The 21,845-nt window shown below is 35.1% G+C and overlaps 1 protein-coding gene across 1 annotated transcript in view; it reads right to left on the bottom strand.

The window, feature by feature from the left end:
* LOC150101923 (uncharacterized) overlaps nucleotides 1-21,845 on the bottom strand; it is a 1,001,066-nt gene that overhangs the window by 108,771 nt on the left and 870,450 nt on the right. The window contains exons 133-136 of the mRNA XM_090399931.1: nucleotides 16,727-16,846; nucleotides 13,865-13,972; nucleotides 11,076-11,204; nucleotides 8,803-8,925 (exon numbers count right to left, since the gene is read on the bottom strand). Of these exons, the coding sequence (XP_090256057.1) occupies nucleotides 8,803-8,925; nucleotides 11,076-11,204; nucleotides 13,865-13,972; nucleotides 16,727-16,846 (480 nt within the window). The remainder of the gene's footprint in view (nucleotides 1-8,802; nucleotides 8,926-11,075; nucleotides 11,205-13,864; nucleotides 13,973-16,726; nucleotides 16,847-21,845) is intronic.

The raw sequence follows: 21,845 nt of genomic DNA, 5'->3' as shown, positions 1-21,845 counted from the left end.
GGGACCTGCTATACACCAGGTAGGTCTAGGGGAAGTGGTTGGTCTTTAGTGGAGCGGATAAGGGATGCCAATTTTCTCTATGGTCTGTAACAAGAGGTCAAGTCATGTTTTTTTAGGATTTTGTTGATTTTTTCCGAGGTGCCTCGGATGTAGGGAATAGTGATGGATGATTTAGAGTAATCATTTTAGTGAAGGGGGGGAGGTGGGTTGTGGATAACAGGTTTTAGTATTTTGAGGATTTTTTTTTGGGGGGGGGGGTTAGCCATTGGCTGAGAAAGTGTTAAGGATGTGTTTAGTTCAGTAGTTAGAGCTTGGTCATTTGAACAGATTAGTTTTGCCCTGTTGAATAGTGTCTTAATAACTCCATATTGTTGTGGGGGGGGGGATTGTTGGTGAATGTATCTGCATGTATGGGTGGGTTTTCTACAAACTGAGAAAACCAAGGTTCCATCAGGTTGGCAGGTGACTAATGTGTCTAGGAAGGGGAGGCTATTGTTTTTCTCTTTTTCCTGGGTGAACTCGAATCTAGGGTGTTGGTTGTTTAAGTGTGTTAAGAAGGAGAGGAGTGTATCTGGTGTATAGCAGGTCCCTTGCAGCTGTAAATTGTCCTACTTTGGCCAAACAGGCAGGACAGCAAATATCAGAATCTCAGAACACACAGACTACATTCAATTTCACCAGTACAACCACTCTGGGCTTGCAGACCATGCTCTGGATACTCGCCACAGAATAAGGTGGAAGAAAGCCACAGTAATACACCACAGCAAGTTCAAATATGAAAGACTATTCATGGAATCAGCCTCAGCCCTTAGGAACATGCCAAACCTTAACAAATTTGGATGCATGAGACTGGCCCAAATTTGGGAAACATATATCAGAAGAACTTCAGCCCAAAGGCCAAGAACCTGATATAGCCCACCAGGGGGAACCATCAGGACTTTAGGAAAATGGTAGTTTCCACGCTTCGTTTCTCATTTGCTGTTATGTAGTACTTGCGGCGTGCATGTGTCTTTATCTTAAGTTCCCATGAAGATGGCAATGTGACGTTGCTGAAATATCAGAAAGTATGTATTAAAGTTGATTTAATTTATATTTCTAGTGTACGCTGTCAATTCCTTAAGTATTTAGTTATCATTCACTGCTGCATATTATCAAAAACCACTTCTGTTGTTAATTATGGATGTCCATTAATTTTTTTTTGTCTGTCATGCTTCACTAATATTTCCTATCAACAACTTTTTTTTTTTCTTCCCTCAAACTGGTCTATCATTTAAAAAATTTTTGATTCAATTTGCTCTTTCATTTCATTTAATTCTAAAGTACTCCACTCCTATCACATCAACAATTTTTTTCCTGCTTTGTTTCAAATATTTGCTCTGCTGATCTTTTATCTCCTGTTCTGTAAAAGTGGCCACACTTATAATGTTGGGAGCTTAATGGAGTATGAACAGCACTGGGAAAGGATTAAAAAATTATTTTAATTCTTCAATATTTTGTATTAGTCACTGAGGTATCTTCAGGAAGTACAAACTAACACTTGTAACACACACACACACACACACACACACACACACACACACACACACACACACACACACACACACACACACAAAGGCAACACAATACTTAATGAAATGTTGTGGATATAACACTAGAATTCTATCTAGGTGGAGCACTGTCTATAAGCATCTGCAGGAAGACTCAGTTATAAATTGGAATCTCCGAAGATTAATGTTTTGGGAAGTTTATTGTATTCATTTATTTAAATTTGATTGACTTCTGAGGACAGCTGCAGATTCTAAAAACAGTCTTTTTTTTTCTAAATTTGTTGTGATGGAGCATGTTTTTTTTTCTTCTTTCAGTTGATCCTATGAATAGTATCCAATGCATGGTCTACAAGACCGATGATTAACCACAGTTGTGATTGCAGATGTATTTTTTGTGTATATGTATGCAGATGATGGCTACCTGTCTATCAAAAGTAGGAACAGAGAAATTTATATACTCTAAGAACTGAGAGAGGACCTCTATGGGAGCTGTTATTTAGTGGAATGGATAATGGTAGCAAGTTTCAAGTGGGGCTTAAAAATTGTGCAGAGGTTGTATTTCTGTAAAGACCAGGCTATTTTTTCAGATATACCCCAGATGTAGAGGATGGTGATGGTCTTCCTAAAATCCTTCTGAAGATATGGTCATGAATTGGGGGGGGGGGGAATTGATTAGTTTTTTAATTCTGTAGCTATTGGATAGGAAGATGTTTTATATGTGGTTGAATTGAAGAGAGGTTCCACTGGAAAAAAAGATTGTAAATGCTATTGGTTAGAGTTCTAATGATGCCATATTGTTGAGAGGGGGGAAGTGATGGGAAAGTCTGTGAATGTATCTGCCTGTGAATTTTTTTCTGTATACTGTGAAGAAGAGGTTACCATTTGAAAGGAGTGTAACTAAACTATCCATGAAGGGTAGTTTCTTTTTCCACTATAAACTGATTCTTGGATATAGGTTATTGAAGAGACAGAGGAAAGAGTCTGATGTGTCTGGGCCATGATGCCAATTAGAGAATACATCATCTACATAATCTTAGCTATATAGATTTGAGGCCACTTTTCCTATAAAAATTGGCAAATGGGGAGGGGTGAACCCATAGAAGTCCTCTCTATCTGTTTGTAAATTTTGTTCTTCCAAGAAAATTATCCAGAATATGGATGGCAAATGAAAAGAGATCTATAATATTAGAAGGAAAAACATATATCTTGGGAATGTTAAGGTGTCATCCAAGGGATTAACAGTGAGGTGATGTGAAAGCTAACCAACATATCTGTATTATTTAACATTAGATTCTCAACAAAACTTTTAAAATACAGGATGTGGTATGACCAGTGTGTGTGGGGGGGCCCTCTTACCCCCCCCCCCCTCAAAGAGGGTTTGCTAGCTGTTCTGATCATTTATAGCATGGGAAATCAGTCATATATTAGTCTGATAAATAAGTACCATAAATAAATCTTATGGGGGGGGTTAAACTGAAGGGTTTGAGTTTTTTTTTAACTCAATGTTAAAGATAACTTTTCATGGAAGTGTAATAATAATAATTATTCATATGTTAAGGCTTAAGAGCTGGGAATACATCATGTTGGAGGTTTAATGGAGTATTGACAGCCCTAGGAAAGGATTTAAAACTAATTTTAATTATTCCAATATTTTGTCTCAGTCACTGAGACATCTTCAGCAAGTACAAATAACACTTGTAACACACACAAAGACAATACAATACTTAATGAAACACATGGGTGACTCTAAAGTCCTATCTAGGTAGTGCACCCTCCATGGGCATTTGTAGGTTGCCTAGAAAGTAAACTAGGACCTCTGATGATAATTGTTTCCTAAATATGGGGTAGTTTTATGCATCCATATTTGTTTAAATTGGGTTCATTTCTGAGTGCTGCTGCAGATTCCAAAAACAGTCTTTCCTTTTTAAATTTACTATGATGGAGCATGGTGGTTTTCTTTCAGAAGATGTGAGTTGTATCCAATACATCTGCAAGGCCAGTTTGACCATATTTGTGATTGTAAATGTATAATATTTGTGTTCATCTAAATCAGTGGTTCCCAAAGTGGGTGGTACCACCCCTGGAATGATTCGGGGGGGGGGGGTAGTAGTGGTCTCATGAGCAAATGGGAGCATTGATTAGAAGTAAGGAGGTGGTGAAAGGACAAAAATCAGGCGGTGAAAAAAATTTATCAACAAAAATTTTGATGACAGAACTGTTGTATAGCATAAGTAAAGGTCATAATGGCTGCTTTATTTTCCAAGGAAATGTACAAACTGCAAGATACAGCCGATCAGTGTTGAAGTCTGATGACAGGTCTTAACAAGCAAAGTGTTGGCGAGTACGCACTTTCAAGTGATCAGGATTTTACAAGTCCAGTACACATCAGCAGGAACATGTGCATGTTGTGACTCGTACGCTGAATAATACTATAAATACGTGAGACGTATGAAATCAGTTTTAAAATACTTCTGAATTCTGTGACAAGCAGTTAGCAATTTGATATAGTGCATAAAAATTTTAGTGCATATTTGATACCTAGTTGGTACTTTACTTACACAGATTACACACAAAGCAAAGTATTGTTGTTCCAATAAAACAGCAGGTTTCATGTGAGTATTTTTATACCTTTTCTTGTAAAAATAATTTGGTTTAGGTATGTGGAAAATTGCATTGTAGCAATTTTGTAAATTTAACATTTTTTTTACACATTTTTTACAGACTTTTTTTTACATGGCTGAACCCAAAAGAAATGTAGACAATATAATATCAAAATTGAATATCTGAAATACAGCTGTATTCAGTCGCCTACAAACAAAACATTACCAATGTGCCTGATTTGCCAAAAAGCTTTCTCAAATGAATCTATGAAATGTTCAAGACTAGAAGAACATTTGACAAAAGTTCGTGCTGATAAAAAAGATAATGATTTAGATGTAGGTTTCTGTGGTTAAGCAGTTCTGTAGGTAGTTTACAGTATTGAGACCACATATTAATATAAAGAGTTTATTAAAAATAAACAATTAAAAAACCAGACAAGTTTCATGCATCGTAAAACTTACATCATCAGGGATAATGGTTCATAAAAGTTTTACACAACAAAAGCTTATTGACAATTAATTACACATATTAGATGTTTTTAATAATTTCACAACTGTTAAATAATTGAGAAACCAGAATACAAATGATATATTCGTTACTGTATGCATGTTGGAACATTGCTAGTTGTTGTTATGTTCTGTGGTTCACGTATGCTATATCCTAGGTCTGTAGCAGTTAAATTTTTGATGAAGGCAGACCACACTTGATGTAAAATCACGCCTTGATTTTTATTGCACTGTGTAGAGATCCTAAGCATTTGTGTGGCTTTAAATTTTCTTGTGAAACAATCATTATCAATATATGATATGTTTGCCTGTTGCCAGAGTACTTGATGGCCAGCAGTGGCTGTGTGGAATGCTAAATCTAATTCGTGCTCCCTTCTTTTTTTTTTTGATGTCTTTTACATGCTCAGACATGTAGATCTCTCATGACCTTCCCATCTGGCTTACATAACAAATGCCACAAGAGCAATGAATCTCATAGACCTGTTTTTTTTCATTGGGTAATGTGGCAGTTTTGGTGGATATAGGAATCTTGATATTTTTGTAACAAATGCCACAAGAGCAATGAATCTCATAGACCTGTTTTTTTTCATCGGGTAATGTGGCAGTTTTGGTGGATGTAGGAATCTTGATATTTTTGTAAAGGCAGAAATGCCACTTTTATCTTGTATTCACAGAACATCATAGCCACATTGTCTGTGACATTTTTGATGATGTACGTGATTGTATTCTTGAAATCTTGTTTAAGTAAGGGAGTTGCAGAAGCTGTATTAAGAATATTTTTTGATTGTCTTGGGTTCAAAACCATTAATTGCAAGGTTCTGTGCCATGTAGTGTAATTCTTCATTTCTTTTAATTGGTGTGCTAGAAAAAAATGATTTATCATATTTTCAAGTACTTAAAGAAAATTTTTTAAAACAACCAACACTGGCAGGTATGTTTTCAGCAGCATCCAAACAGATGATGATGATGGGTTGCGCACCTCTTACAACATTTCCTTACTGATTGCTAAATCGGGAAAGCAGCATAATGTTGGTGAAGAACTAATCCTACCAGCTGTTAGTGAGGTCATATGCACTGTACTGCACAAGCAGCTTCTGACGTTATCAAGAAAATTCCTTTGAGCAATAATACAGTGCAACAAAGAATTGATGAAATGGCCAAGAAGGCTGAATTTATGTGACTATTTAAAAACAACCCAGCTCTCTATACAACTTTACTTTACCAGGAAATGAAGCCTTACTTTTAGCATATGTATGATGCATAAAAGAATAAAAATTGCCAAGAATTATTATTAGCTAAAAATTTGCTAATTGATACTAAAGAAGAATCAATATTTCATGCACTGGAAGAATTTTTTAAAGAAAAAGAAATCCCTCTGAATAATATCTTGTCCATTGCTACCGATGGTGCTCCAGTGATGGTAGGGTGCTATTACAGTTTTATTGCATATTTCAAAGAGGTGGTGCCAAATGTATTCACTGTGTGATTCATTGTTAACATTTAGTTGCCAAATACCTGAGTGATCGCCTACACAGGTGATTACATTATGTAATTACAGCAATCAACAAAATCACAAGTCATTCATTGAATGACAGATTTTGGACAACTTTGCATTGAAAAGGATGAAGGATTCAATTGCTTGCTGCTCCATAAAGAAGTTCATTGGCAATCAAAGGATGCCTGTTTGAATTGATTTTATAAAACTCTTTGACTCAGTGCTACAGTTTTTAGAAAGCAGAGATGATTCTTTACAAGCCAACTTGATTAGTTTCAAAAGTGACAAAGCTTATTTGACCGACTTGTTTAACAAATTTAATAAAACAAATCTACAGCTCTAAGGAGATGAGCTGAATTTAATAAAAACAAAAGCTGTTATTTCTGCTTTTGTGTCAAAACTTTCCAAATCTGTCAACAGTGGAAAAATGTGATGAAGATGTGCTCAGCTATTGTCAGTACTTAGAGGCTCTCCCCTGTGATTTCAACCAACAATTTAAAGATATTCTTGAAATAAAAATACCCAATGGGGTTTGGACCCATTTTCAAGTACAAACACAGAAAAATCTTTGCAATTACAAAAAGAACTGATAGAAGTAACAACAAATTAGGAATTTAAATTAAAATTCAAAAATGGGTACCAACAGTTCTGATTGCAAAAGCAGATGCCCATACTTTATCCTGGATTGTGGGCTGTAGTAAAAAAGTTTTTAATCGCATTTCCATCATCACATTTAGTGGAATGTGGGTTCAGTGCAGTCACAAATCTTTTACCTAAAAAAAGAAACTGATTGCAAATAGCTGATTGCAGTGATTTAAGAATGCTGCTGACAAATATAGAGCCAAATATCAATAAATTGGTAGCAGCACACCAGGCTCATCCTTCTCATTAGGATTGTTTTCAATATCGCTGATCATTATTTACTATTTTAATTGCAATTTTTATATATGTACAATTTATGTTTGTTTTCTTAATTTTAATAGTGTTATTAAATTGTCAGCTCCAACTTGTCCTATGTTTACATGCAATTTATGTTTTTTTTGTTGATTTCAATAAACAGTTTTAAAATTTCAGTTCCAAGGTGTCTTATTTCCAAACTTCAAAAATTTCTACTAGATGCATAATAAAACACAAATTTGTCTCTGTAACTATCTGTTTGTTTGCCTAAAACTTGAGAACTGCTGATCTGATTTTCATATGATTTTCCTTTATATGTATCAGGTAGAGCTGGGCAGATCTTAGAAAGTAGTTTCCAGGGAGGTGCTGAATAAATTATTTCTGGAAAAGGGACAGTAAGCCAAATAAGTGGGAACCACTGATCTAAATAAATAGTGGCTGATCTACCTGTGTGTCTGTCCGAAGTATGGCAACTTGCAGGAACAGGGTACTTTACATACTCCAGGCACTGAGAGAGGAGGGAGCTGATCTTTGGTAGAACGGATAAGAGTAGCAAGTTTCCAGTGGGGCTTAAAGGCTGTGTAGAGGTCATATATTTTTTAAAAGACCTTGTTATTTTTTCTGATCTGCCATGGAGATAGGGGATAGTGATGGCATTTCTGAAATCTTTCTGAAGTAATGGCTAAGGAATGGGAAAGGAACTGATTATTTTTTTAATTCTGTAATCACTGTAGCCATTGGATAGGAAGGTGTTGTGCATATGGTTGAGTTCAGTTGAAAGAGAGGTTCCACTGTAACAAATATTATAGGCTCTATTGATTAGAGTTTTAATGATACCATATTGTTGAGAGGGGTAGTGGGAAAGTCTGTGAATGTATCTGCCTGTATGAGTGGGTTTTCTATATACAGTGAAGTAGAGGTTACCATTTGGAAGGCATGTTACTAAGGTGTCTATGAAAGAGTAAACTATTATTATTTTCATTTTCCACCATCAACTGGATTTTTGGATGTAGACTACTGAGGTGGCTGAGGAAGGAGTCTAATGCATCTGGGCCATGAAGCCAAAAAGAGACCACATCATCTAGGTATCTTAGCAGGATAGAAGGTTTGAGAGTGGGACTGAATCTATGGCTTGTTTTTCAAAATTGGGATCGAAAAGGAAAATTTTCATATTGTCATACAATTATGACAACATGTAAATATGTGAAATTAAACCATCTTTTGAAGAAAGAAAGTGAAAATTTGTGTGAAATGACTAATAATGAGGATGATTGTAGTAAGAGTATATTTCCAGATTCAAAAGATAAATAAATCATTATTTTGCAACATATATTATTGAAGTTTTGGTTTCACAGAAAACAACATGCAATATTTTTTTATGAAATTCTTTTCAAAAATGCAGATGCATTTTTATGTGCCAAATATATATTGAGTTCCAAATTTGAAGATATGCTTACTTTTGCAATAACCAATACAGTGAACCTGGCTGCTTTAACCTAGTAAACAGTGAATCAGCAATAAAAATTATGCATGTACACATACACACACTGATATTATGCATTACTCTGACAAATGATGCATGAGCTATAGCCAAGAATCTGTATATTATTGTAATTTCACTGACAGTTTCAAATGTATATTTGATAACAGTTTTAATAATATAATATTATTAAAATAAAATAATATTAACAGAATACAAATGCACAGACAGACAGACACAAAGAGAGAGAGAGAGAGAGAGAGAGAGCTAACTTACATCCTGAAAAATAAGGATCGCCTACTGTTCCAGCTGGACACTGGCAACGATAGCTGCCTATCGTATTATAGCACTGGGCACCGGTTCCACATGGGAAAGGACTTGTTTCACATTCATTCATATCTAAAAATACATATGATTAATAAAAATTATGAGAAACAAATAAATTTTTTGTCTCTTTGAGCAATTTTTAGAAATATCAATAAACATGTTTATAAATTCTTTGGTGAAAGTATTTAAACTGACAAAAATTACTGTTGTCAATAGTATTGCTTACTAACATTACTGAAGTAATATTATGAACACTTCTACCTGGATAAGGTGTGAAATATTTACTTTTAATTGGTGGCAATTTTTTTTTTCTTGTCTGTACTCAAAACATAGTATTTTTAATATCAAATCTTTCCAATAACACGTTGAAAATAAGTCAATATATAAAAAATAATTTAATCTGAAGTTTATCTGGAGGTGAGCATATGATATGCAAATATACACACTGGATAAAAAAAATATCCCAATGCTCCAGAGTATCTAAGTCTCCATAGGATTGAAGCAAGATGGTTAACTTTTTTTCATGTAATTCCAGTCACTGTGCACAGGCTATGGACTTTTTTCTCCTATTAATTTTACATTTTTTTGTATTTTTATTTATTTTTTTTTATACAATCCAGAAATCATGCTCTAGAAACTAAACATGGAACTTTTTCAAGCCATTTTGGTCCTCCAAATAAGCTAGGAAATGGTCTCTGGGCAATGAAATATCCCTACCACTTGCCCAAATGGATGTTATGAAGAATTTAAACACAGATGTTGATTTTCACTGTTCAGTGCAAGACCACATTACTTACTATGTATATATATATATATATATATATATATATATATATTTTTTTTTTTTTTTTTTTTTTAACAGGCAGGCATTACAGTCCTTAAGAGGATAGTATATGAGGATGAAATTTTTGTGGGGGGGAGGACCATCGGACAAAAACGCTTAATGAACTTTCAAGATGAATGTAAATAACTGAATGTAATCAATATTGATAGGGTAAAAACAATGCATTTTAAGATTGGCCTAGAGGAAAATGGAGGAATGATGAAAGCCAATTCAGTAGAATATCTGCAAGAAAGTAGCTTGGGTGAGCCTGAGAGAGAGAGAAACAAAAAGATAAGTGTGTGTGTGGGGGGTATCAAATTATTCCACTCCTTGTTACGTGTTGACATACAAGAAGAAAAACATAGCCAGTATTCCCATTTCAAAAAAATTTTTCAATTCAGCTTTTAGGGATGGTACCCTTGTTCTTTTTCTTTTTTATCTCTCTCTACCTGTCATGACTTGAAAAATCTCTGTTGCATACAATAAAATTCTCTTATTAACCTGTGCATTACTATTACATCACTTCTCTGTATTATTTATTTATGTAACTTTTAATGCTCACATTTTGAATCTATAAAGGTCTGTTAATAATAATGTTATAATACAAAAAAATATACAAGTCTATAATGCTACAGATAAAATCTTCATATTTTTCAAAGTCATGACATAAAAGTGGCTTTTATTCTATTATGCAAAATCTCCAGATTCTTACAGCTTCTAAAATATTGCCCCCCCCCCCAAGGAACTGGGGGGGGGGGTCTACAGGTGTGGATGCGATGTGCTTTTTCCAGGAGTGGTTGCCAACTCTCCTGGAAAAAACACATCACATCCACAGCCTCCTTCACATCCAAAAAAAAAAAAAAACTATCTGTGCTTTTTTTCTGTTCAAGACATATTTCTTACCTGTGCAACTCCTAACACCACACAAATTCCAAATTTGCCTTACCTTAGAATATTGTTCTCGTACATAGAGTAGTGCACCAAAAACCTTTCTAAAAATACTTGATATGGTCCTTTTAAAAGAGAGTGATTCGGTTAACTGGCGACCCTTTTTTTTACAGACTCACTCCAGTCACTATCTTACAGACATACTGTTTCTGCCATGTTCTGTCATGAAAATACATGAATCTACAGGTATTTTCATGAGTGAGCACTTCTGTTGAATGGCTGACATGATTTCTCCACTTTCTCTCAAACTCATCAACACACAAGAAGTTGCAGGTCAATATCCATTCATTGTGCAGCTGCAAACAAGCAAGCAAATAAAATAAATATTCCATATTGAAAAACAGAACCCTATGACCTGCCATCCTTTTTTTTTCTCTTCTTTTCTTAATAGTATTCTGGAAACATTAATTTTTATATAAAAAAATGGGCAAACAAATATAAAGTATCTTACCTCGACATACTCCATTGGACATTAAAATAAAGCCATGAGGACAGACACAGAATCCAGGCAGACGACCAGAATGTATACAATCTTCATTCTCTTGGCAAGGATTCGTAGTAGTACAGTTTCGACTAGTTACTATGTATAAAACAAACAAAAAAGTCCTTATTTTAACAGTGTAGCAATTTTAATTTTTGGTGTATATTATTAAAATTAGAAGAATGCATGACAAATAGGATAAACAGTGAATTAGTAAAGCAGTTTTTTCCTTAATATAATGAGGCAGATGGTGCTTATCTAGATGTCCAAGTGGATGGCATCTCTGCTTTCAGAAAGACTATGGATTTGAACACTGCTGTAGTAAGGATGTTTGTGAACTTTAAGTGACAGATGATTTTTGTTGCCTAGTGTGGGACCACTACCCTGATTACTGGAGGCATGAAGTGGCTTAAATAGAAAACATTATTTAGTTATTAGAGTAGGGTAACTAGATAATCTAAGCCTATCATACATACAGTGCCAAGTCTACATGTATAATATTTGTATGAATACTACTGTATAGCAGTATAAGACTACCTGTACAATATGTGGAAGTCTCCTAAATTGTAAATTTTTTTTTACATTAACCCTGTACACAAGTGTGCTTGCAGAATCTGTAGCATATCAACAGCATCAAATAAAGAAAAAAAAGAAGGAACTTGTTGATATGTTTTTTCAACAATGGAGGTTGCAATTGTTAAGAAAAACTGTGAAGAAGACTGTCCCAATGCAGAGAGGTAGAGGGAATCAAAGAGGAGGATGAGAAGTTGATTCAATATGTTTGTAGCTGGACAGCAAACAGATGTTGATCAAAATCAGCTCATGTGTTTATCAACTTAAGACCAAAATTGTGTAGGTATTTCAAATGTTTGTATTTGTGGAAGGCATTTCTAAAGGATGCCTGCAGCTGGACAAGATGATTAGTAGCAGAGTGACATTTTTGGAAGCCAGATTGTGTTCTGGGAAAAAAAAAGTTGTTTCACTCTAGAAACCATAAAAGATGAGAGTTAACCACTTTTTTTCAGAACCTTGCACAAACAGCTGGTCAGAGCAGTTGGATGGTAGTTATTTTGGAATTGTAGATCCTTACATGGCAATTATAATTGTCATTTGCCAGATATCTGAAAATATGCACTCACAGAAAATTCTGTTGTTAAGGTGCAATCATTGATCCATGAATGATGGCGACAGATGTTTTGCCATCTCATAATGGATATTGTCTGGTCCAACAACAGTTAAATGGTAATTTAGAAAAGTAGCTTTCATTTCTTCTTTAGTGAATGGTCTGTTGTATTCTTCAGTGCCATTTGAAGAAAAACTGGATTTGTTGTTTTTCTGCTTTGCTTTTTGGACAAGAAACTTGGGGGGGGGGAGATGATGCTGATGTTTTAGCAAAAATCTCCCTGAGTGTGTTGGGAATTACTGCTGAATCAGCAAACTGCACAACCATTGTGCAGGATAGAGAGCCGGTGGGTGGAGTATCTGGTTATGGAGGATGTATATTGGATTCAGGATTTCTTTTGATTCTGATAGCAGATGTATCTTCCTCGAGCTAAGGCATTTGAAAGCAAAGAGGATTGTTGTTGTGGGGTATCTTCGAAAAATGCCCTAAGCTTTCTTCTTAGACTTCTGTGCAATTGTAATTCCAACATGGCTTAGGGAAACATGGAAACTGACTAAATGTTTTACAGATAGCCTCTTGAAAATTAAAATATCTGAGGTTATGGTAATGATCATATTCCAAGTCTATGCACCAAGCTCTCTTAGAGATAGTGAAGTCGATGGCCTCTACAACATAAGAGATGCTGTGATAAATTAAGGTAATTGAACTCAACTAGGAATTATGGAAGATTTCAGTGCCTCAATAGGTAAAGAGACCTTACTTGAAGAGGCAGTAACTGGAAAATATGGCTTTAGAAATGATGAGATAACTAAACACATCTTAGTTTTCTGCTCAACAGGCAAATGCAGTAATAGTAAACAACATCAGATATGAGGTAGGAAAGTGCCTCACTACTCTGCTCTAAAATAAATAAGGTTGCTGAAGTAGACAACTCAGTACACATCTACCAGTCTTTGCACAATATAATACACTTTAATTATTAAAATAAAGAGCCAAAGGCTTCATTCTGGTAAATAAACTATCAGCTCAGCTAATGCCTTTTATTCCCATATAGAGAGTAGGCAAAGCCGTTTTAGCCCTGACTTTTGGAGACTAAGGGGACAATTCAATCTCCACTGGTAGCTATCTCTGATTTGTCCAAGACTATAACTAATTACACATAGCATCTGGTAAAGAGGCAGCTGAGAAGTATCACCATCTCATGGTCCCTAATCCTAACACTATGTTTACTGTCTGGAAATAATATGGGTTCCACGATCAATTTTCTTAAGTTTATGAGATGAAAAATTCAAGTTTCTGGGAGAAAAAACCCGCTTGCCTGTGTTCTGAAGGCCGATTTGTCTGTACATATGTGGAATGAAAAACCCTGCTACCAACGTATGAGATCTGCTAACTCACCTTCAACTGAAAAAGCCCATTAAGGATTCCCCTCGTCATGATGAGAATCGAACCGAGGTTTTTTCCAATCGAAGGGTGCAATGTTCTGCTATTCTTCCAATTGCGCTACGGCTGTGTAATTGTATCGTAATTGTAATAAGAGATATAGTGAAAAATTACTGAAGAGAGATGATTAACAATTATGCCATTACAAAAATTCAGCAACACCAGCAGGTTCAGTAAATTAGCTAATACTTACAAATGCAGAATAAATCAACTTGCTGGAATGGTGGAGGGCAACCACAATGAGTTCCATCAATACACTGTAGATTTCCAGAACATGGGCTATAACCACCACATGTCTCAACTATTCAAAAAAAAAATTTTAAAAAAGATTAAAACTAAAATATTTAAATTAGTAAAACTTAAATCGACAGACTTTTGATAGCATATTTTTAATAATAACAATGAAGAATAAAAATTCAGATCAATTAATTCAGATTATCTGATATGTAAAAGTTTTGGTTCATTAAAAGACTTATAATAGCTTTGGGAAATACTGATAGACCAGGAAACTGTTAATCTGTCTTACTATTCAAAGTCTTGAAAAATAATAACAGGAATACCAACCACCAGAAGAACATAGACAATATTGACAGCTATTATACAATATGCAAATAACATTAACATTCCTATGAGAGCATTAATCAGATTTCAAAGAAGTCAAGTTACTTGGCTGTGACAGGCCATCGAGCATAACATAAAAGGGAAGATGGATCGATATATACATGCATGCTACCATTATTTTTGAAACTCTTAGTAGTTTCAAGTGCAAAATTTGCTTACTTGTTCTTTTAGCATAAAGTTAATATATGTGTGCATATATTATTTTATAAGAATATTAAAGTTTCTAAGCAATATAATTTCAGTATTAAAAACATTGTTTTGTAGAAATCCAAAATTTAAAAGAAAAAGCTAGAGTTCATAAATTTGTTCAGATAAAAGAGTAAGCAGCAACAGTACATGAGGTTGATAGATTGGGGAGGTTTTTGAAACAAAAGGAATTGAAAAAAAAAAAAAAAGGTATATATACATATATATATATATTCATTTTTCTAAAGTAACTGACTTAAAACCCGAGAATTATAACACAATGACATTTATTTGAAAAAACGCAACATGTTTCGTCAAGAACGACTTCATCAGGCGATAAGAACATAGAAAGATATTAAAAGACACGAAATTAACATTGACACACTCTAAAGCTATACAATTATAAAGCCATAATATTCAACTGTAAATTACAGTTATTATGAGCTTGAACTACAGTCCGAGTTAAAGTTCTATTGTTGTACACCTGTGCGTGTGTGGAATCACGCAATCTCCAGTATCTAATAGTAGAGTTGAAAGAGTCAGGCAAATTATAGCTAAGATTGTTATTCATGTGAAAAGGGTCCAAGGTGATTTCTTTTGACTCGACAATGCAGCGCTCTACTTCATCATGGCAGATGTGTAGGTTTGAAGTTGATGTCCAGTTTATTTCATGTTGGTGGCTTTCGTTGTTCGTGTTTATTGAAAACAGGACGTGGCTTGAAAGAGCAGTTGCTCTGGTTCTTTTATAAGCAATGTCTCGCTGGTGCTCTTCGAGACGTAGTAAGATAGATTTCTCTGTCTGCCCATAGTAAGGCTTTCCGCATTCACAAGTGACCTTGTATACACCTGGGAATTGTAGAAGGTTGTGAGGTTGTTTATAGTTGTTGAAGCGTGATCTTATTTTAAGGTTGTGAGGTTGTTTATAGTTGTTGAAGCGTGATCTTATTTTAAGATTCAACAACTATAAACAACCTCACAACCTTCTACAATTCCCAGGTGTATACAAGGTCACTTGTGAATGCGGAAAGCCTTACTATGGGCAGACAGAGAAATCTATCTTACTACATCTCGAAGAGCACCAGCGAGACATTGCTTATAAAAGAACCAGAGCAACTGCTCTTTCAAGCCACGTCCTGTTTTCAATAAACATGAACAAAAAGCCACCAACATGAAATAAACTGGACATCAACTTCAAACCTACACATCTGCCATGATGAAGTAGAGCGCCGCATTGTCAAGTCAAAAGAAATCACCTTAGACCCTTTTCACATGAATAACAATCTTAGCTATAATTTGCCTGACTCTTTCAACTCTACTATTAGATACTGGAGATCGCGTGATTCCACACACGCACAGGTGTACAACAATAGAACTTTAACTCGGACTGTAGTTCAAGCTCATAATAACTGTAATTTACAGTCGAATATTATGGCTTTATAATTGTATAACTTTAGAGTGTGTCAATGTTAATTTCGTGTCTTTTAATATCTTTCTATGTTCTTATTGCCTGATGAAGTCGTTCTTGACGAAACATGTTGCGTTTTTTCAAATAAATGTCATTGTGTTATAATTCTCGGGTTTTAAGTCAGTTACTTTAGAAAAATGAACATATCCCAACCCCGAGTTAATAGTACTAATCATATATATATATATATACCTCTACCCTGAAAAAAACAGCACTAACATGATAATCAGTCACTATTATTTTGGCAGATGCCAGATTTTTCTTGCAAATCATTAGCATATTAGTAGCTGATAGTAGAAAAAATTAGTTTTAAAAAAGTTGGACTCCTTCCTTAGGAAAATCAGACCCTATGGCCCCTAAGAATACCTTGCTTATACTACTGTTGCATCACTACTGAGTAGTTAGATGCAACAGTGCATGGAATGGATTCAAACCTTCAGTTGTAATGCCTGGAAGTATAAGCATCAAAAGATATGCAATACTACTTAATAATTCAATGTTTTGTATATTATTACAGCAAAAATAATGTGAGAATGAAAAAAATGTGGAAGATGAAAACTGAATAATCTGAAAACCTTCGTTGTTTTCAATCTCACATTATTTTTCAGCTCAGTTTTAAATTCTGCACTAAATATCACAATCATCATGATCTTCAAATTTATTAAGGTGACTGATTGATTTTACTCTTTCAAATTTAAAAATCTTTAATTAATAAAACATCCATTAATTTTAAGCCTACAGGTTAGTAAACAAGAGGATACTAGGGAAATTATATACACTTACAAATGCTGCACTCTATATAAGGATTGCCTGTCAAACCACTAGGACAAAAGCATTCATGATGATGATGAGTGGCAATGCACTCAGCTCCTCTCCCACAAATACCAGGTCTTGAGCACACATCTATATGATAAGGGTGTAAAAATATATATAAATGACAGAGCCCACATCTAAGAAAGCAATATCAATGCGATCATAACTAAGCAAATGAAAACAGACAACCTAGAGAGTAGCCAAATAATGGCATACATTCAATTAATTTTTTTGTTTCAAGCATTTTTAAAGGCAAAAATGATAAAAATTGTTGCTACTTTTAGGCTATATTATCACATTAGCATTATCATGACAGAATCTCTCTTTACCTGGATTTTAAGGAAATGGCAATAAACAGTGGCAAATAAGAGGGGCGCTAGTGGGTCAAGCGCTACGGACGTGTTTTGAAGAGCTCCTGATTCAGATAAGTTTTACTAGGAATAATTAAGTATATATGCGTAATTGTTTAAGTAAGAGCGGCTGTAAACGTTGTACACTACCGATATTATTAGTGTGGGTTTTTTTTTCTTGCTTAAACTAAATTCGAAAACGTTAATATTAGACCTAGTAACCTGCAGAGAAAAAAAAAAAAAAATGGCGGCGACATTGTCATTCCATGATTTTAATTTGGATTTCAGTCGGTTTGTTAAGTGTGAGGTCTGTTATATGTATTCCTTCGATTACATAAATGATTTGTGGATATTTAGTGAGGATGGAAGAAGGATGTGTGCGAAATGTGACCTGAACGAGGAATTGATGAATGCGAATATGAAGTTGATGACAGAAAGTGCTAGTACCGATTGTGTCACGAGTGCATGTTTGAAAGAGAAGGATGGTGAGGAAGACAGACGAAAAAATGTTAAAAAATCAGGAAAAAAGAAAAAGAGCGATTTGACAACCGTAACGGATGTTAAAAGGGATGAAAGTGAGGCGGAAAGAAACGAAATTGAGAGAACGAATGAAAGTAGAAATGCCGTGATGCAGAAATTGCAAGTAAAAAAAATCGAAAGAATGAACGATAGCGAAAAAAGAATGACTGAAGGCGAAAGTTGGATGCATGTTGGAACGAAAGTACTGAACCAAAGAAAGATGAATGACAGTAAAAGTGAGAAGAATGATAGCGAAAGTTGGACGAATGTTAGTCCGAAAGTACGGAAACAAAGAAAGATATGTGAGAGTGAAGGTGAGAAGAATGATAGTGAAATTTGGACGTATGTTGGACCGAAAGTACGGAAACATAGAAGGATGAATGAGAGGGAAAGTGAGAAGAGGGGGTCGAGAGTTAGAAAGATTTAATGATAGAGTGAATGTGTCGCAAGGTTCGGAAGGTGAATTGGACTGAATGAAGCAAGAAATGAAATGGATGCGGAATGAAATTAAGAGAATTCAGGTCAAAACTATTAAAATAAATCATGATGGCATGAAAGAGTTAACAAAAGATGAGCGAGTGGCGTTGTATGGCGACTCCATTATTAAAGGTGTGCTAGAGGATAAAATGCACAAGGTATGTTTTTCAGGCGGTAAAATTAGTAGAGTGATTGAGGCATTGAATATGAGGTGGGAATGAGCAAAAGAGTTAATTGTATTAATTGGTACAAATGATTTGAGAGAGAACAAAGAGCATGTCAAAATGAATGTCAGGAGACTGCTTGGAAAGATAAAGGAGAATAGTGTGACAGGAAGGGTGGTCAGTGTGTTGCCTAGGTATGATTGTGGTGAAATGAGGAGGAGAGCAAGGTTTATGAATGATATTCTGGCTGAAATGTGTGAGGAGATGGGAGTACAGTTTGTTAATGTGTGGAATGAGTTTGAGGGACGAAGTGAGCTGTATGGGAGCGATGGACTGCATTTGAGTGGTTATGGTGTGAGTCGCTTGGAGAGACTGCTGCTGGAAAGTGGAGAAGTGAATAGAGAGAATGAATCAGATCGAGAGGGGAGTGATGTGGAAGAGCAGGAGAGTAAGACAGGAGAGATTCAAGGAGTGGAAATGAATGGGGAAGTGAGTGGTATGAGTATAGAAAATGAGAGAATGGGTGTGCAAGAGGAGCAGGGAAACAGGGAGGCTCAGGGTGGACAGGGATACACAGAGTGAGAAAGGTGGATGCTCCCAGAGGAGGTGAGAGCATGTGTAGGCAGGAAAGTAATGGGATGATCAGGGATCAAAAGGAAACAGATGGAATTGCAAAGGGTTCTAAAATAAAGAAGGAGAAAGGGAAATAGCCCCAGTCCAGCATGGAGAGATCACATCGAGTGAGTGATATCAGTGGAACTAGCTGTAGATCCAGAAATGAGTTGTTGTGTTTGTATACCAATGCTAGAAGTATAAGAAACAAGGCAGATGAAATGGTTGCACTAATTGCATCTGTCCACCCAGAGATTGTCGGAATAAGTGAGACATGGTTAGATGCGGATGACATCCTGACAGGAATAGAGATGGAAAGGTATGATGTGTTTCGTAAGGATAGAAGGGGTAAAAAGGGAGGGGGAGTGCTACTGATGATAGAGAAAGAGTTATGTCCATACAAGGTAGAGATGCAAGAGGGAAATGGGGCCAGTGGTTTTGAGGTAGTATGGTGTGAGATAGAGGTGAATAGAATAAAATACTTGGTGGGATGTTGTTATAGACCTGGTAATGTGGATGGTGGTGATAGTGAAATGTATAGTCAAATAAGCCAAGCAAATAAGAAAAGGGTGATCATTATGGGTGATTTTAATTATGGCAATATAGACTGGAATGAAGAGATAGCAACTGGAAGTAAAGAAAATGAGTTTCTTGAGTTTTTGAGGGATAACTACCTCAGACAGTATGTAACAAAGGGCACAAGAGGATTAAGGGTCTTGGATTTGGTCATCTCATCGGAGGATGTAATTATCAATGAGGTATCAAATCATCCACCAATTGGTGAAAGTGACCATGAGGTGATTACTTGGGTGGTTGCCAGCAGTGCAAGGACCCCTGTGAAAAAAGGGTATATGTGGAACTACAAGGGGGGTGATTATGAAGAGCTCAGGAGACAGCTTTCAGGTGTAGCATGGAATGAGGAGTTAGCTGGAAAAGAGATCAATGCAGCTTGGGGGATTTTCAAAAAATATTTAGTGGATGCAATGTCTAAATGTATACCACGGGTGAGAAGGTTAAATAAGGTAGGTGTTAAATTGTTAAATATGTTAAATTGTGAATGAAGCTATGTTATGTAATTTATTATTTTTCATTCACATTTAACATTGCTTATTAAATATTAATCATGGCTTATATAAAATTATTTATTATTCCTTAAATAAGAATTATTAATTAAATGTTTATTCAAAACCTGACCTACTATTATTTTATAAAATAATAAAATGTGTAGAATTTTGTATAGCCAGATATATATGATGTAACGTAAAGTGTTATTTTATATTTAACTGTATACGTAATCAATAAGTTGAAGAAGTAGCTTAAATATTATGTTGTTCTTATTTGTAAAATATTTAATGTTATGTAATCACAAATGTAGTGGTAAAAGAGCATACATTACATTAGCGAAATGTTTACGCTTAGTCTGTTGTCATGGAGACGCACGCGTAAACAACCACGAGTGGAGTAGAGCGTGGCGTTCGAACGTAAGGTGGGAGTGAAGGTCATAGATAGAAAGAGAAAAGGAGAAGGAAGGTTATAGATAAGACAGAAAGGGAGAGAGGAATTATTATTAAGCGAGGGAGGAGAGAGTTTTGCGGAACCAGAAGGAAGGCAGCATACAAGTAAAGAAGTAAAAGAAGATTATAAAATCCTCAGGGCAGAAATTTATGAAAATAGTGTTCGGAAGTGAACCAATAAGTAGTGAATCATAAAGTTTAATATTATAAGTGAAATCAGCTGTCGTTATGAAGAAAGGTTAATGTCGTAATCAGATAAAAAGGAAACTGGACAGTCAATGCGAAAATTCTGATTAGTTCCAGTTAATCTGAATTGCAATAAATTCTATGTTGCCCTAGGAAAAGATTATATTGATTACTTGGAGAAAAGTGAACAAGAGAAGATATCAGTACCTAATTACTGTTGTTTGGAATAGTGAAGTACGACTAACACTAGTACAGTTTAAACTTGGAGAATTTTTATTATGTGTGTTCCGCTAATGTTAATTAAGTTAATTCATAAGTGCTCTCTCAATAATTTGATGTGTTGAAGATTTTGTCCGGTAAGAGTAGTTGTATAAGTTTGTCTATTTTAGCATTAACTGTGATATATCTCTGATGCTCAAGGACCGGAATATATTTGCTTGGAATATTGCTTACGTAGTTTATTGCCTGCTGTGAATATAAACATTGAGCTAATAGATTTGTGAAGACTGATTAATTGTGAAGTTGTTATATTAACTTGAGATAAGAAGATTTGTGTTTTTGAGACTGTGAATTGTATATGGAATATAGAACATAGATTTGGCACGAGTGACCTAAGAAAATATATTAAGTTATTTGTATAGTTCCATTTAAAAATAGAATTCTTGTATTTGTTAACCATATCATATATTAAATGTTTTGTTTTGTTGATCTAAATATTGTGTTTGCCTGAATTCCTTATTATTGCACCGTTCATAAAAAATTCGAATCTTGCGGGAACCCCAAGTAAAAATGATAATAAATGATTCGGCCTAATGAGATGACTGCTAACTAATTAAGAATTGATCCTACTATTTATATAGACTAATCTAAGAATAGGGTGGCGCAGTATAAATATAAATTTCCCTACTTTTGGATCGGTGATCACTTCGTAATTAGTTATTTAATTATAAAAGTGACTTGAAACTAGATGGTGAGTTAGAACACGACAGAAAGGAGTCGTCACGACAAGGTGTGAGATGGATGAATAAAGAGATTAAGCATGCAATACAGAGAAAAAGGGCATTGTGGAGGCAGCATAAGAGAAGTGGAAGTAACCAATTTTATGAAGTCTACAAAGACCAGGCAAGGAGGGTGACTTGGTTGGTGAGAGTAGCTAAAGAGAGGCATGAACAGCAGTTAGCTAATGAAGCTAAAAAGAATCCTAGGGAGCTCTTTCGATATGTAGCCAGCAAAAGAAAGAATGATTATGGAAGGATGACATTGATTG

This window comes from Typopeltis vanoorti, chromosome 11 (genome assembly GCF_054136105.1).
Source record: "Typopeltis vanoorti isolate ZY-2024b chromosome 11, IOZ_Tvanoo_1.0, whole genome shotgun sequence".
NCBI classification, from domain to species: domain Eukaryota; kingdom Metazoa; phylum Arthropoda; class Arachnida; order Uropygi; family Thelyphonidae; genus Typopeltis; species Typopeltis vanoorti.
The sequence above is the reverse complement of the archived record's forward strand: the minus strand, read 5'-3'. Positions and strand labels throughout refer to the sequence as shown.